This window comes from Labeo rohita, chromosome 10 (assembly GCF_022985175.1).
Source record: "Labeo rohita strain BAU-BD-2019 chromosome 10, IGBB_LRoh.1.0, whole genome shotgun sequence".
NCBI classification, from domain to species: Eukaryota; Metazoa; Chordata; class Actinopteri; order Cypriniformes; family Cyprinidae; genus Labeo; species Labeo rohita.
Genome location: NC_066878.1, coordinates 28719241 through 28735732, shown reverse-complemented (window position 1 = coordinate 28735732; position 16492 = coordinate 28719241). Strand labels below are relative to the sequence as shown.

Genomic DNA, 16492 nt, shown 5'->3' with positions numbered 1-16492 from the left:
AATAATATTTTTTACTACTTATACATAAATAATATATAATATTTATTACACTTGTCTTGGTATGAAAAAAGAAAATACAGCTTTGTATTGTTACAGTGTCGATAGTACAAGTGAATGAACAATGTTTAGCACCATTTTCTTTTTTCTTTAATCATTTCTATTGCATTGAAAGACAACTTTTATTAAAATCCTATCTTGTCAGCAGTGAATTAACCCTTAAATAACAGCTGTGCTTGTGCAAAAATGAGTGATTGATCATATAATCAATGACTATAGGATGCAGGTTGACGTAAAACTGTCTGAATGCAATCAATCAGCATTTGCTCTCCAAACATGACGTTAAAGTAATGACGTTATTGAATCAATGACGTCAATGCAAATCTGTTCGGAAGCCACATGCAGCAATTTTCAACACAAGCATTTGCTTCAGGCTACTTTCCATACAGCTTGTGTATTATCTAGATAAAACACTCTCAGTATTAAAGATTTCATTCACATTAAGGACAAAAAGTGGGGTGAACTGTATTTGCTGTCATGAAAAGATGATTATACAAGGGCTGATTCACTCTAGCCTAACTGTGCATGAATGAAATTATTTAAAATCATAAAAACCATCCTGTATACGTCTGTTTTCTGAATGCACGCATGCTAGAAATCTAACAAAAGTACAGTGCCATTGAAAACATCATTCCACTAAGCCACTTTTATCCGTCGTGTTTGTTCACCACCTGCTTTGAGCATATCAGCCATTTTGAGTCACGCTGACTCATACGTTTGCGCCAAGCAGACAGAATTTGGTAAATAATCTGTCTAGAAATATAGATCTATCTATAGTGAGTACCCTGTCATTGATTAGTTTACCAATCATATCAAATAAAGCAATGAAATTCAACACCCTAAGCCATGAATACCAATGCACAAGTCGTCAGATGCACTATTTGAGAAGGAGAGAATATCGAACTACAATATGCTGGCATCTGTCTAATTTAGTGGATTGCAACCCACCAGTTGAGAAGCACTGACCTGAGGCAAGCGAGGCATCAATTTAACCGGCCTCATTTCAAGCTACACGGCTAGTCTAATGAAACCTGCCGTCTAATGTAGGCCAACTCACCCATATCTGCAGTTTGATTCTCTTGTCGTTCTTGTAGACGGTTTTGACTTTGAAATCGATGCCGACCGTACTCACAAACGCTGACGTGAAGGAGTCGTCAGCGTACCGGAAGAGAAACGACGTCTTTCCTACACTGCTGTTGCCGATGATCAGCAGTTTGAACATATAATCGAAGTTCTGGTCAGATCCTTCTTTCTGTGTCGCAGCCATCTGGAACGAGAAAAGACACTTTCGAACAAAGCTTCGGCAACACAGATGTGATTTTTATCTGCGCTCATAAATCTGCAAAAAGCTCCTCTGCATCTGTTATGAAGCTTTATTTCATAATAATGGACACTTATTAAGCAGTTTGCACAGGAGACTGAAGAAATAAGGTCAGATTTTTTAATTAACAGGTTACAAACAAAAATACTAACACTAAACTGCTATTTACAAAACAGAAACACTTATTAATTAAAGCTGTTTGATAATAGTGATACTGTTATTGTTTTTTAATGACTGATATTATGTTTGTTTAACTGTCCACTCACCAATGTAAAACATACTTTACTTTCCTTTTTAAAAAAATTACAATTATTAGACCACAATATAATTATCAGCATACAGCATACAAAACAATACTGTATTTGCACTGTTTTTGTAAGCAAAATTTGTAATATTGAACCGTATTATAGTTTTTTTTCCAATTTAAATAATCTAAATTAACCTTTCGTAATTTCCATTAAAATTAATATATGTATATATCTATATCTATATCTCTATATATCTCTATATCTCTATATCTCTCTCTCTCTCTCTCTATATATGTATATATATATATATATATATATATATATATGTGTATATCTCTCTCTCTCTCTCTCTCTCTCTCTCTCTCTCTATATATATATATATATATATATATATATATATATATATATATATTGATATATATATAGATATAGATATATACAGATATATACATATATATACACACACACAAACACATACATACACATACATACATACATACATACATACATACACACACACTTATATGCACATTTGTAAATATACCTAAACCTCTAAACCTTTTTTGGTTTGTTTTTCATAAATACACTTAAAATGGGTATTTTAAAAAAAGAACGATTTGATAAATGGTTTACATATCGGTAAAAACAAAACTTTTTGGGATGTTTTGTGAAATTATGTAAATAATAGTGCAACAACAGTATCAAAACAAACAAAAAATGAATGTTTGGCTTGAGATGATTCAGCCTTTACTACACACGAAAAAAAAAATTAAATGTATTTTAAAATGTGAGGTTTTAGTTTTAATTTTAAAAATGTAGGGTTTTAGTTTTAATTTTAGATAACTATAATAACGGTTTTCAGTTATTATAAAACAAATTACTTGCTCTAGACTTTACTACGCTAAAGAAAATGTTTTTTGTTTAAAAATGTATTTAAAAATTTACTTATCTAAAATGTATTTAAAAATGTGTTTTATTTTACAAATTTTCAACTAGCTACTTAAAACTAAAGATTATTTTTCTGCATTTTTGTAACAAAAAATGTTTTACGGTTTTAGTTTTAATTTTAGATAATTATAATAACCCTAATCAGATATTTTTTCAGTGTGAAAAGACATTACTTCTCACTCTAAACTTCACTGAGCTAATAAATAATTTTTTATTTTTATTTAAAAATGCATTTGAAAATGTGCTTATTTAAAATTCATTTAAAATGTAACTTATTTCACCGGTTTTCAACAAGATACTTAAAACTAAAGATTATTTTTCTGGATTTTGTAACAAAATTTTTTTTTAGTGTTTTCCTTTTAATTTTAGATAACTATAATAACCCCAATCAGATATGTTTTTCAGTGTGATAACACAAATTACTTCTTACTCTAAACTTTACTACGCTCATTTTATTTTAATGCATTTTAAAAAATGAATTAATATTAAATAAAAATGTAACTTATTTCACCATTTTAAACAAGATACTTAAAACTAAAGAATTTTGTTTTTTGCATTTTTGTAACAAAAATGTTTTACGGTTTTATTTTTATAACCCTAATCAGATACGTTTTTCACTGTGAAAAGACAAATTACTTCTCACTCTAAACTTCACTACACTATGCTTTTTTTTAAAATGGGTATTTACAAAAGACAGATTTAATAAATGGTTTAAATATCAGTAAAGACGAAACTTATGAATTGGCTCTGAAAAGTACAGGCCTATTGAGATTACTTCTATACATTACTACAAAACAAACTACATGTTTTAACACTACATACAATAAAACATACAAATATCACATTTGATTCAGGGTTGACATTAATCAAATTTGGAGCTTGTCACTAGCTGAAATAACCTAGAAAGCCATCGATAAAACCCATCCTCAAACACAATTTTGCAAATACAGTCAAGCTGACATTTATTTAATTATGATAACGATCAATGTATAGAAAGAAAGCGATTTAAAGCTATAAAATGCTTCAATACAGGAATATTCCCCCAACCCCCACATTAACAGAGGGTTAGGGTGTGTTTCCATCAATAACAAATATGCATTTTATTCACCCTTATGCTCATTTGACCATAACGACAGATTTAATCACGTTGAGGACGAGGTTAATACGTTAAGACAGTCAACTGTGATATATTTCGCCTTATATTCATTTCTATAGGATTCGGAAACGCTCAGCAGAGCTGGAATTACAGGGAAATAACTTAATATTACAACGCCTAATATGACAACAAAAGCTTTAAAAAGACAAGTTCAAACCTGCATGGATCCGTCCTGACGCATCCTACCGAAGCCCGAAGATTTGGCACGATAATTCAGTCGGTTCCCGGTGATGCTCGAATCACTCCGTGTCCTCTGAGCATCAGCATCAGTCGCCAGAGAACGCGCACTGACGCTCTGCTGTGCGCGCTCCCGGCCGTGTCAACGTCACTCATTCGCGCTTGCTGCTGGACATTGTAGTTTTCTCGAAAGAGCAGGTCAGCTGTTTGTAGTCCTAAAACCCGGAAGACCTTTGGCGTGACAGCCAAAATATTTTGTACTATCAAAATAGAATAATATCCTAATATCCTTCTTATAAAATAGGCCTAATATATTTTTTCCGTTTATAGGGCCTACTGTAGAACTTTTGTAGTATTTTTGTTCTAATTAAAATTGAATTGAAATATTTTAGATTTCGTAACACATTCACACTCGAAATTATGAAACCAACTATTTTTAACAAGTTTGTATAATTATGTTTCCTATGATGAAATATTTACCAGAGATTTGCAGAAGTCCAGAGGTCAGCTTGATCTCTTAAATCTCATTGGTTTGGTATCTGTCAATCATTTTAATCAGGAAAGCCCTGAAAACCCCGGCAGGAAGTAGGTAAGGGAAAAATACAAACGTTCAAACATATTCCCAGTTAAAAATGGCCTAGTTTAGTGTCCTAGTCAGATTAATATTTGGATTTTGCTCAATATTTCAGTAGCTTTCACAGGCAACGATCGAGATGAGGCGTGTATAACGCCACAGGACGTGTTTCAGTTAGATTTCATCGCCACTGCGGCATTTAGGAACATTTACAGATGAATTTAAAACGCAGAGATGATTAGTTCACCCTGTCGAGCACATGTTTTGTTTGTTTGGTTGTAATTAGGCGGTCATTTGAACACGACACCGGTGTGCACGAGCGGCGTTTTCTCTTTTCCGTTGGATTGTTGCAGCAGCGCGACCTCTACTGGCAGCTCCAGTGTAAGTGCTGTTAAATATCACAGTTGCCCCTTTATATCGACTTTTATCGATTTATCGAACCCTAACCCCAATTTATATAAGTGCAAATGTATAACACAAATAAATAATAATTCCAATTATTATTTAAATATTTCGACAAGAATACTAAAAACTAAATAAAACTAATGGATAAACGTAAAAACAGATTCAGAAGAAAGATGTATTTACTCACAGCAGTGATTTAATGTTATTTTAGTATTATGTATATACTTTTAAAATATTTATAAACTGACTTTTATTTACAGATTTAGGTTTAGTTTAAGTTTAGTAATTTTCGTCATTTTTATTAGTTATTAGTATATTTCCATTTCATTTTTTGTTTTAGTTATTTTATACTTAAATTTATTAGTTAGTTAATGATTTTAGTTAGTAATTTAGTTTGTTGCCATAGGCAAAATTTCTTATTTTTATTTGTATCTTTGTTTAAAATGTTTAAGTTTTAGTTTTTCACCTAATATTTATATTTTATATATTTAATATTTTATTTAACTTCATTTAAATGAACCAAAAGTTTTCATTTTTATTTTAGTTTCATTTAACAATCCATGTCATTGAACAACACTGCACTATCATTAAATTGCTATAAATATTTAATAAAGAAAATATTAATATTTTTATTTTATTACTAATGTTTATTATAGTATTATGTGTATATATTTATATAGAATTTATAAATATTTTGAACTCGCATTTAGTATATTTACTATATTTTCAGTTTATTTTTTGTTTAAGTTTTAGTAATTTTCTTCTGTGCTTTTGTCATTTTTATTAGTTATATATTTCCATTTCGCTTTACATTTTTATTTCCTTTTTAGTTTTAGTTATTTTAGTACTCAAATTTATTAGTTAGTTAATGATTTTAGTTAGTAATTTAGTTTGTTGCCAAGGCAACATTTCTTATTTTAATTTTTTTTTTCTTGTACTTTTAGTTTTTCATCTAAAATATATGATATATCAATCATATATTCAATACCTGTCTATCTATTTTTTTCAATAAATTAATATTAATAAATATTTACATTTAATACATTAATTAATATTAATAAATATTTATATATAATAATAATAATAATAATAATAATAATAATAATAATTAATTATTATTATTATTATTATTATTATTATTATTATTATTATTATCATTATTATAAATAAATTAATTAGTTCTTAATTCATTAATTAAAGTCCGGCCCCAATTTAAAAAATATATATATATTATCAATCACAAAATATATCAACACAATAAAATAAAATGAATCATATCCTATCTATTGATTTATCGATCTATTCAATAAATTAATATAAAAAGTAATAAATTAATAATATGAATAAATACATTTAATAATAAATTTAATACATTTGAATAATTTAATAAATATATTTTATAATATTTTTGTAAATGTCAATCATTATAATAATAAAATTGTATTTTATATATATTTGTTCTAATGTTTTTTTTGTTTGTTTGTTTGTTTGTTTGTTTGTTTTTTTAAACCAAACAATTTTTCCAGTAAACACATTCCCATTTTAAATTTTGTTTTGATACCTGGAACCTAAGAACAATTCTGTTTCTGCTTCTAATTCTAATTTCCCTCCTATGAACAATGCAAAGGCAACTAAAATTTTAAAAAAGCAATATGTTTGCCATGATATGCTTAACAGTGATGATGTATGTCCTGTTACTGAACACATTTCAGTATGGAGGACTGCATTGAGGTCATCCTTGAGGAGCACAGCAGCAGGTGTTTCAGCCATCAGCAGTCTAGCCCCAATGTCACCTTACTGATCGGATCTGCCTTTTCCCGGAGTCTATGGACTCTGGGCCATGTTCTGCATGCCTGGACTGAGGGTCCCTTTCAGACTAAAGGTGCTTTGACTTTCCGCACATTTCTCTCTTTAATAGAGAGGAGTTGAGAGAAGCTAGAGAAGCTGAAAAGGTCTGGTGTGATATTCTCCCAGGTGCCATTTTTACCTTCAACAAAAGAACAAACTCTAAATGTTATCAAGCTTCTAGAAGGACGCAAAGGCCGCCTGGCTGACCTGGGATCAGGTGACGGACGTTCGGTAAGTCACAGATAAAATGTCAGGCTTTGGAGCTTATGCTTCATCTCATGCATTAACCGTTCTGTTCCGAAACGCAGGTTTTTGCAGCATCATCAATGGGATTTCAATGCACAGGTTTTGAAATAAATTCCATATTGTTGACCTATTCGAGGAGTAAAGCATGGTGGCGCGGCGTACCACACACTGATATTCATTTCGTCAAACAGGACTTCTGGAAGGTAACCTTTATGCATATGAATTTTACATTTTATCAAACATGTCTATAGCTTTCCTGACTGCAGCTCTTCTATATTTCAGACTGATCTCTCCAAATACAGAAACGTGACTGTGTTTCTGGCTCCTGCAGTGGTACGTTGCTGGATCGCCATGTGGGGGCGCTATAAGTTCATATAATAAATTTTTTGTATCAACTTAAATATTTATATTTATTTCGTGTCTTAGCTTGCATTAAAACATGCAAGTAAGCTCAGTATATTAAAATTAGTTAATGGATAAGCTATTATTTAAAAAGAAAAATACTACTAATAATAATAATTTTTACAGCATTTTTTGATTTTAAATTGATGTATGGTATTGTTCATTCTTAATTCATGGTGCATTAATTATGTTAGCATATGAATGAATGGATGAATGTTATTAATACTATTGCATTAGTTAATGTTAATAACGTTATTTTAGTAGCATTTAAATACTATTATAGTTTTATTAATATTTTGAATTTGTTTTACTTTTATATTTTCCATTTTTATTTTAAATGTAGTTAAAGTCTTAATTACTTTGACTTCTTAATTATTTTTTTTTTTGTTGTTGTTGTTAAAAAAGGTCTATACCAGTCAAAAGTTTTTGAACAGTAAGATTTTAATGTTTTTGTTTAAAGAAGTCTCTTCTGCTTACCAAGCCTGGATTTATTTGATTCAAAGTGCAGCAAAAACAGTAACATTTTAAAATATTTTTACCATTTAAAATAACTGTTCTATTTGAATATATTTTAAAATGTAATTTATATCTTTGATTTCAAAGCTGAATTTTTAGCATCATTACTCCAGTCATAAGATTCTTCAGAAATCATTCTAATATTCTGATTTGTTGCTTAAAAACATGTATTATTATTATTATTATTATTATTATTATTATTATTATTATTATGTTGAAAAACAGCTGAGTAGAATTTTTTCAGTTTTTTTTATGAATAGAAAGTTAAGAACAGCATTCATCTGAAATATTTTGTAACATTATAAATGTGTTTATCATTACTTTTGATCAATTTAAAGCATCCTTGCTAAATAAAAGTATTAATTTCTATAAATTTCTCTCCCTTTGCATTTTAGTCTTAGCTATTTTAGTACATCAAGGTACACTAAATGAAAACTAGAAATGTAGTCAAATAAAATTACATTTCACACACATATTTTATTTCAATTAATGTTTATTTTATTTAAAAGTAATTAGTTTAAGTAGTTAAAATAGTTTTTATAGTTTTAGTTTTAAATAAGTATAATAAACCTAAATGTTACCAAAACATCTAAGCATGAGCTTTGTAAAGCATATGAGGTTTGAAGATGTTTAATAATGATTTATATGTGTTAACGTGGCAGATGGGGGTTCTGGAAGAGAAGTTGTTAAAGGAACTTCCTGAGGATGCCAGAGTCATTGTGTGCCGTTTCCCTTTTCCTCGCTGGCCCCACAGCTGCACTGCTGGATCTGGATTAAACCAGGTCTGGGCTTACGATGTCCACACTGCTAGAAAACCATCCAGAACATCTTTTCACCCATCACAGGCCTGAACCAGCCTACTGGTATTCTCAATGTTGATAGAAAAGCCACATGCAACTCAGAAATCAAGATATTTTCCTCTTTTTAAAAGTCTTTCATAACATTCACATGATTAATGGTCTGTGTGACTGGCAAAACAATGAATTTCCAAATCTTATTCCAAAGCACGCTGAAGTTTTGGATGTGTGATGTTAAATAAATTGTTGCAATGTTTTCAGTCATTTCTTGCCTTATATTGGACATGCACTATAGTCTGGGGTCTAAAAGATCACCAGTTAAAATGCTTCTATTTTACTTTTTTTCCAGATTATCATTCTATAATTTGAGTGAGAAGTTAAGAATTTCAGAATTTCCTAGCACTGCCAGCATGTTTTACGAAAAAAAAGAGGAAAATTGTTACTTCAAATAAAAAATATATATTAACAAAACATTATTTAACAGCAAGAATGTGTTAAATGAATATTTAATAGATTAAATTACACTACCAGTCAAAAGTTTTTCAACAGTAAGATTTTTAATATTTTTAAAGAAGTCTCTTCTGCTCAACAAACCTGCATTTATTTGCTAAAATTAAATTAATACAATTAATAAATTACAGTTTAAAATTTTTAAAATGTAATTTTAAAAAATAGAAAAGTTATTTTAAATAGTAAAATTATTTTAAAAAAATTCTCAAAATTTTACTGTTTTTGCTGTACTTTGGATCAAATAAATGCAGGCTTGGTGAGCAGAAGAGACTTCTGCAAAAATATATTAAATATCTTCCTGTTCAAAAACTTTTGCCTGGTAGTATAAATTAATAAAATTAATAATTTATATATAAAATTTAAAAAAAATAAATAAATAAAAATGGCAAAACAACAACAAAAAACTAATTTAAAAATTTAAAAGAAAAATTTTGAATACCAAAGATACTAAAATTTGCGATGCCAAAAAGCATTGTGAATTTAAAATTGTTCTGTTTGTATTAGAAAATGGTACTGTATTGAATCTGAAATAAATCTTTATTTTGATATAAAAATCGTAAAGCTTTATTTCAAGGATTAAATGAAAAACAATCCAAGATTTTCAACACGGTCTCAGATTTTTGCACTTCACTATATGTTTGTCATATTAAAATTCAGTAAAGGAGCACGAACGAAACAGTCTTGTTATCTTGCATTCAGTCGGGGTGGTCATTAGAGATATAAAACATAAACCTCTAATCATCTGATTTGTCTCTAATCTCCCTCACAGCCGCTTGACAAGTCGCCTTGCATGTCTTGGATACCCAGAATGAGCTATAAGATCTGTCGCATTTACATACTTATTATCACACTGTCCACTATGTTCCCATCAATTATGCAAAGCCGATGCTGTTGGCTGGAAAATACACAGCTTATGTTTTTATGCAATGTCCATCAACTAGCCCTGCAAACATAAGCTCCTCATTCTTCCATACATTCAAGTCTTTACACTCTGCTATAGAAGAACCTTCCAGACTGCAGTTTGACATCACTGATGAATAATTCATGAGACATGTGGTCAGCCTGACCAAAAGCAATAAGATCTGTTAAGTGTTTTATAATGCCCACGCTTTGAATCTGCATTGTTTGCATGCAATCACTATAAATGTTTACCTGTTGAATTTAACTATAAATAACTGAGTTCAGCATGTAAACACTTTATATTTCAGGACATTAAAACCAGCCTTCTCAGAACCACAGAAAAACATCAACACACTTCAGCCGATCCAAAGCAAAAGTAAACATTTTCCCCACTCTTTCTAAAAAACACTTCAAAAAAGCAATGCATTGTGTAATATGGGTTACCTTCATTTGCCTGTGAGACTGTGAATGGCCGTTTCCTTGAATAAAGGAGGTTACAGAAGTTCACCATAACCATACTGTTCGATTCTGAGTGCATCTTACAAGACCAGCTGTTATAAAGACAAAAACAAAAACACAAAACATATGCATTAGACTTGACATTAAGTAAATATGTGGGGGAAATGATGATAAAACCACAAGTACATGTATCTTATTTCTATATTTTAGACTCTAAATATGATCATATTATGCTGTATATAGGTTAAATGCTTCTTGTCAATATAAATCAATAATGTTATGTGTATAATGTCAGTGTGTAACAGGAGTGTCATAGTATGAGTCATACATGCACCACATTCAAATCCATTAAAACTAGTGTAAATCCACCACATGGTTGCGCTAGAGAGCTTTACTGTAACATACAGTCTATTAAAACATGCCCATGCATGTCCTACTCAAACTTGTAGATACAAAATGTTGTAAAAAATTATATGGACAGATTGATTAAAGTAATAATTAGTAAATAAAATGCGTAAAAATCTGAAAATTAAAATGTATGTGGTACAATACAGAGAGTTTTAAGTATATATATATGTATGTATGTATGTATATATATATATATATATATATATATATATATATATATAAAATGAATACATGAATAATAAAGAATGATTGAAAAATCTGAAATAATATTATTTTGTTTTCTTTTTGCACGTTAAAGTTATGCATTATATTTAAATTAAATGTAATGAAAGTTTTTACAACTGTGCTTTACAGATCTGTATAAAGGAATAAAATATTCCATGTCAAACCATAACACTGATTTTGCAGTTCAAGTCGCTGATTAGAGACGCGAGTCTTCGCTCCAGCGTTCAGTGAACGCGCATAACGCGCATGACGCGCCGGTGAAAATAAAATAACTGGGTGGAGCGACCGAGCGCGTCTATAAGACCGAGGCTCTGTGGTGATTTCTCCCAGTCGGGACTCGAGCATGGACATACTCAGGACTATAACACACCACCACCCTCACCACCACCACCATCATCATCAGCCTGTGAATAACGGCAAGATGTGTGAACACACACACCACAGACCCACCGAGAGCAGACGAGGGAAATTAGAGGATAATAACGCTCATGCCACGCAGGAAATGTCACGCATCATCACGGATTCTGGCACTGGGAAATGTTACTGTAGAGGAAAAGTTTTGGGCAAGGTAAATATTTTACATTTGACTAATGTAAAAGTACTATGGTGATACCATAGTATTTTTGGAGCACCATTTCGTACAGTAATATGGTATTAAAGTCAATAAAGTGTATTTGAAAGTGCACCAGCTGTTCTGTTTTGAGCTTGGTATTGTGTTCACTTATGCATACATTTCAATAAAAGATTACCACTTGAACATATTGTATTTATATGTAATACTCTAGTTTGTCACTGTCTAATAATGCATGCTCTGTCTCTGTTGCAGGGCGGTTTTGCCAAATGCTATGAATTTACAGATCTGAGCACGGGCAAAATGTATGCAGCCAAAATCATTCCACACACGCGTGTTTCCAAACCTCACCAAAGGGAAAAGGTAACTTGCTTTCATGCTGTCATAAATTTTTGTTTGTCTGCATTGCTTGAACTGTTTATTAAGCTTGCAACCTTTTGACAGATTGACAGAGAAATCGAATTGCACAGAGCCCTGCATCACAAACACATCGTTCACTTCTACCACCATTTCGAGGACAAAGATAATATCTACATTCTACTTGAATACTGCAGCAGACGGGTGAGTGCTACTGACGCCCTTCTTCAAGTGATGACATGGATCTTGTAGGAAATATTGTTGCTTACACGTGTTTTTGTTCTTCAGTCACTAGCACATATTCTTAAGGCCCGAAAGGTGCTTACAGAACCGGAGGTTCGGTACTACCTAAGACAGATCGTCTCGGGGTTGAAGTATCTCCACGAGCAAGAAATCCTCCACAGAGACCTGAAACTAGGTATGCATACATTCAAACCCTAAAATACAGCAACGAATGCATGAACTGATAAAATACTGAAAGCCGTGAAATGCGTGGATTTAATTCTGTTGCTCTTCCAGGTAACTTTTTCATCAATGAGTCTATGGAGCTCAAGGTTGGAGACTTTGGTTTGGCTGCGAAGCTCGAGCCGGTCGAGAACCGTAGAAGAACGATATGTGGAACACCAAACTACTTGTCGCCTGAAGTCCTCAACAAGCAAGGGCATGGATGTGAATCTGACATTTGGGCTCTCGGTTGTGTGATGTAAGTATGTTGGCCAAGATTTCAATTGGAATTCATGCAAATGTCATGGATATGCATATTTACGATGGATCGTTTGCATCCAAACAGGTATACCATGCTTTTGGGAAGACCTCCATTTGAGACTACTAATCTTAAAGAAACGTACCGGTGCATCCGTGAAGCGCGATACTCCATGCCGTCATCTTTGTCGCCCCAAGCCAAGCATCTCATCAGCAGCATGCTGTCCAAAAACCCAACGGACAGGCCACAACTCGATGATATCCTACGGCACGACTTTTTCTGCCAGGTGTGTGTCTCTTTGTGGAAACTGAACTGTCTTTATGAGTTCCCACACAATGAAATATTGACTGAGCTTCATTTTTTTTCTGCTTATATCAGGGTTTCACACCAGACAGACTGTCTGCTAACTGCTGCCATGCAGCCCCAGACCTTCACCACACAAGCCCTGCCAAAAGCTTCTTCAAGAAAGCCGCAGCCGCCCTGTTTGGTGGAAAGAAGGACAAAGCCAAGTACTTGGAGACTCAACGTAAGCACTTTCAACCCTAGTTTAACCATTTTTGCATTACCTCAATTGCATAATCAGATTGATAAATGTCTTGCTTCTTGTAGATAAACCAGCTAAGGAGGAGGAAGACATAAACAAACTATGCCTTGACCTCCGGAAAACGTCAATCAGCCCTCAACCCTGTAGGCAAACTCTTGAGGTGAGCTTTTTCATCCTTCGTCAGAGTTGTGCTGAACGTTTAAGCCCGTAACCTAACCCCACATTCCTTAATTTCCCACAGGATAGTAAACCCCCCATCCCAGCTGCCGGAAAACCAGCTGTCCCGACGAAGGACACCAGCAGCAAACAGCACATTAAAGACAGCATTCGAATGATAGTGCGAGGAACCCTCGGGAGCTGCAGTAGCAGCAGCGAATGTAAGAGCTGGCACGTTTTTACCAAAGTGAGGATGCTTGTGGATGTTTCAATGTGATATCTAATGGGTTTGGTGGTTTTTGTGTCTTCAGGTCTTGAGGATAGCACAATGGGAAGCGTAGCGGACACCGTGGCCCGAGTACTGCGAGGCTGTCTGGAGAACATGCCGGAAGGTGCGTATCTGGCAACGGTCTGAACTCCATCTGTTTCTCAAATGCAAAGTCGCTTTTAATAATCCATTTCAATCTCTTATTCACAGCTAATAACATTTCAAAGGAGAGCGTGAACAGCAGCTTCCAGTGGGTGACTAAGTGGGTGGACTATTCCAACAAGTACGGCTTTGGCTACCAGTTGTCAGATCACACAGTTGGCGTTCTCTTCAACAACGGCACACACATGAGCCTGCTGTCGGACAAAAAGTACGTTGAACATCTCAGATGTCTTTTGAGCTTAAAAATCATTGATTTTTCGAAGACTAACGTGTCTTTTTGACCTTTAGGACGGTGCATTACTATGCAGAGCTGGGGCAATGTTCAGTCTTCTCCACTACCGAAGCCCCAGAGCAGTTTGTCGGCCAGGTCACCATCTTAAAATACTTCGCTCACTACATGGAGGAGAATCTGATGGATGTAAGTGTCCTCGCTTGGTTGAAATGGGTGTGAATGGGGGGCTGTGAATGCTATCAAGTCAAATCACCATTGTTTATAGCGCTTTATACAATACCGATTGTTTCAAAGCAGCTTTTCAGTATTGAACAGGAAAAAAACAGAATCAGTTATGCAAAATTTTGGACCACAAAACCAGTCTTAAGTAGCACGGGCATCTTTGTAGCAATAGCCAAAAATACATTGTATGGGTTAAAATGATCGATTTTTCTTTTATGCCAAAAATCATTAGGGTATTAAGTAAAGATCATGTTCCATAAAGATACTTTATCAATTTCCTACTGTAAATATATCAAAGCTTAATTTTTGATTAGTAATATGCATTGCTAAGAACTTCATTTGGACAACTTTAAAGGTGATTTTCTCAAGATTTAGATTTTTTTTGCACCCTCAGATTCCAGATATTCAAATAGTTGCATCTCAACCAAATATTGTCCTGTCCTAACAAACCATACATCATACATGGATGTACAGATAGTGTAACATAGAATTTCATTTTACACTATCTGTATGAACCCTGATTTAAACAAATTGACCCTTAAGACTGGTTTTGTGATCCAGGATCACATATGAGAAATTCTAAGCTCTAAAAAAAAAAAAAAAAAAAAAAAAAAAAAAAAAAAAAAAAAAAGTATTGTCCTTATTTAATGTGACACTGAAATTCAATTTAGCTATAAGCAGCTCTACAGAACACAATAGTGTTGTCATTTAGCTATTTAGCTAGTCAGTTCAACGTTTATTCAATTCAGTTCAAAAACAATGTCAGTGTCAATTCAAGCAGTTCTATCAGACTCCATCAGATTTTCTGATTACTACTTGCTCTTCTTCAACAGGGAGGTGATTTACCCAACGTAACAGATGCAGGCAAACCCAGATTGTATCTTCTCCAGTGGCTCAAATCTGATCGAGCACTTATGATGCTCTTCAACGATGGCACTTTCCAGGTAAGCCTTCGCTTTTGTACTTCCAGGATGCAAGAACATGCACACTGTTCGCTACTTGATCGCTAAACACGTGCTATTCCTGCAGGTGAACTTCTACCACGATCACACCAAGATCATCCTGTGCAATCAGAGTGAAGAATACCTCCTGACGTACATCAACGAGGACCGCGTGTCCACCACGCTGCGGCTCAGCACCCTGCTCGTTTCCGGCTGCTCGGCGGACCTGCGCAGCCGCATGGACTATGCACTTAACATGCTGTTGCAGAGATGCAACTGAAACGAAAGACTGGAATACTTCAAAAGGACAAGAATGTGGAGTACTTAGGCTTGAGGGAGTGTCGAAGATGGGAGGAGACGTCATGGATTATGAGTTTTGCGAACGGACTGAACCGAGCTGGGCTGGAACCAGAGGCGTTTAGGTGTTTCTTTTTTAATGCAGAAATCTTGCTTTGTTGAAGCCGAACAGTGAGGAAAGGAGGTTTCACCAAGGCAGGGTGGTTGGATGTAGCTCTCTTGAGAGCAGATTTCATTTTAACTGTGAAAACATTCCTGTTTAAGGACACGGGCTGCAGAGCGAAACGATCCGATGCTGTAGTTCTGCACGTTCGGTTCTTCCAGAACCGGGCTGCGTTTCACTGTGGACATGACCTGCGATGCCATGGACGTAACTTATTATCAGAAAGAACTCAGTATTTATTTATTTAATAAAGACGATCTTAGAATTACGTCAGTGTGAGCACACGTTATTTAATTGTTCGTTACAATAATCATGACTGGCGCTTTGTCCTTACTGTACGTCAATCTCCCGGGCCATCACGGTGTCATTATGCAAGGCCAGTGGCAAAACCGCAATCGGCGTTTGTCTTGTCTTGATGTGTGTATGAAGATTAAAGATGAATAATAATGGTGGAGGTGTTGTATTTTGTTTCTTCTTTGAAGCGCAATTACCCCCATTGTCCCTACATCTGAGTGCCAAAGCAGTCGATTACGTAAATCTCCAGGGGCTCAATGAAGCGACTTCAAAAACACACATTATGCTCACAAAAGGGAAGAAAAACATGAAAAGAGTGTTGTTTCACCACCTACTGTCTGCCCAGCACAAACTCCCTACGCTACGCCGTCAAGCCCTCACATGC

At 33.7% G+C, this 16492-nt stretch overlaps 3 protein-coding genes across 3 annotated transcripts in view; 2 read left to right on the top strand and 1 right to left on the bottom strand.

The window, feature by feature from the left end:
• LOC127172160 (ras-related protein Rab-3C) overlaps positions 1-4043 on the bottom strand; it is a 31243-nt gene extending 27200 nt beyond the window's left edge. Inside the window, exons 1-2 of the mRNA XM_051121331.1 lie at positions 3888-4043; positions 1115-1324 (exon numbers count right to left, since the gene is read on the bottom strand). Of these exons, the coding sequence (XP_050977288.1) occupies positions 1115-1324; positions 3888-3911 (234 nt within the window). The 5' untranslated portion in view covers positions 3912-4043. The remainder of the gene's footprint in view (positions 1-1114; positions 1325-3887) is intronic.
• Positions 4044-4480: 437 nt separating this feature from the next.
• On the top strand, positions 4481-9822 carry si:dkey-190g11.3 (uncharacterized protein LOC567059 homolog). The gene is given in 7 exon segments (XM_051121332.1): positions 4481-4496; positions 6599-6704; positions 6706-6768; positions 6861-6965; positions 7043-7183; positions 7263-7313; positions 8561-9822. Coding segments are annotated over 6 exon segments (654 nt in total). The 5' UTR covers positions 4481-4496; position 6599; the 3' UTR covers positions 8750-9822.
• A 1696-nt stretch (positions 9823-11518) lies between these two features.
• On the top strand, positions 11519-16081 carry plk2a (polo-like kinase 2a (Drosophila)). The gene is made up of 14 exons (XM_051121330.1): positions 11519-11765; positions 12024-12131; positions 12213-12329; positions 12414-12543; positions 12645-12828; positions 12916-13114; positions 13207-13354; positions 13438-13532; positions 13614-13749; positions 13840-13920; positions 14007-14166; positions 14247-14376; positions 15246-15356; positions 15442-16081. Exons 1-14 carry the CDS (start codon positions 11541-11543, stop codon positions 15631-15633), a joined length of 2016 nt encoding a protein of 671 aa, XP_050977287.1. The 5' UTR covers positions 11519-11540; the 3' UTR covers positions 15634-16081.
• The last annotated feature ends 411 nt before the right edge of the window (positions 16082-16492 follow it).

Excerpts from the sequence above, each read along its gene's own strand:
- plk2a (XM_051121330.1), top strand. The coding sequence starts at position 11,541 with ATGGACATACTCAGGACTATAACACACCACCACCCTCACCACCACCAC. Across the intron at positions 12,132-12,212 it reads AACCTCACCAAAGGGAAAAG|ATTGACAGAGAAATCGAATT; the intron begins GTAACTTGCTTT and ends ACCTTTTGACAG. Across the intron at positions 13,750-13,839 it reads CTGCAGTAGCAGCAGCGAAT|GTCTTGAGGATAGCACAATG; the intron begins GTAAGAGCTGGC and ends TTGTGTCTTCAG.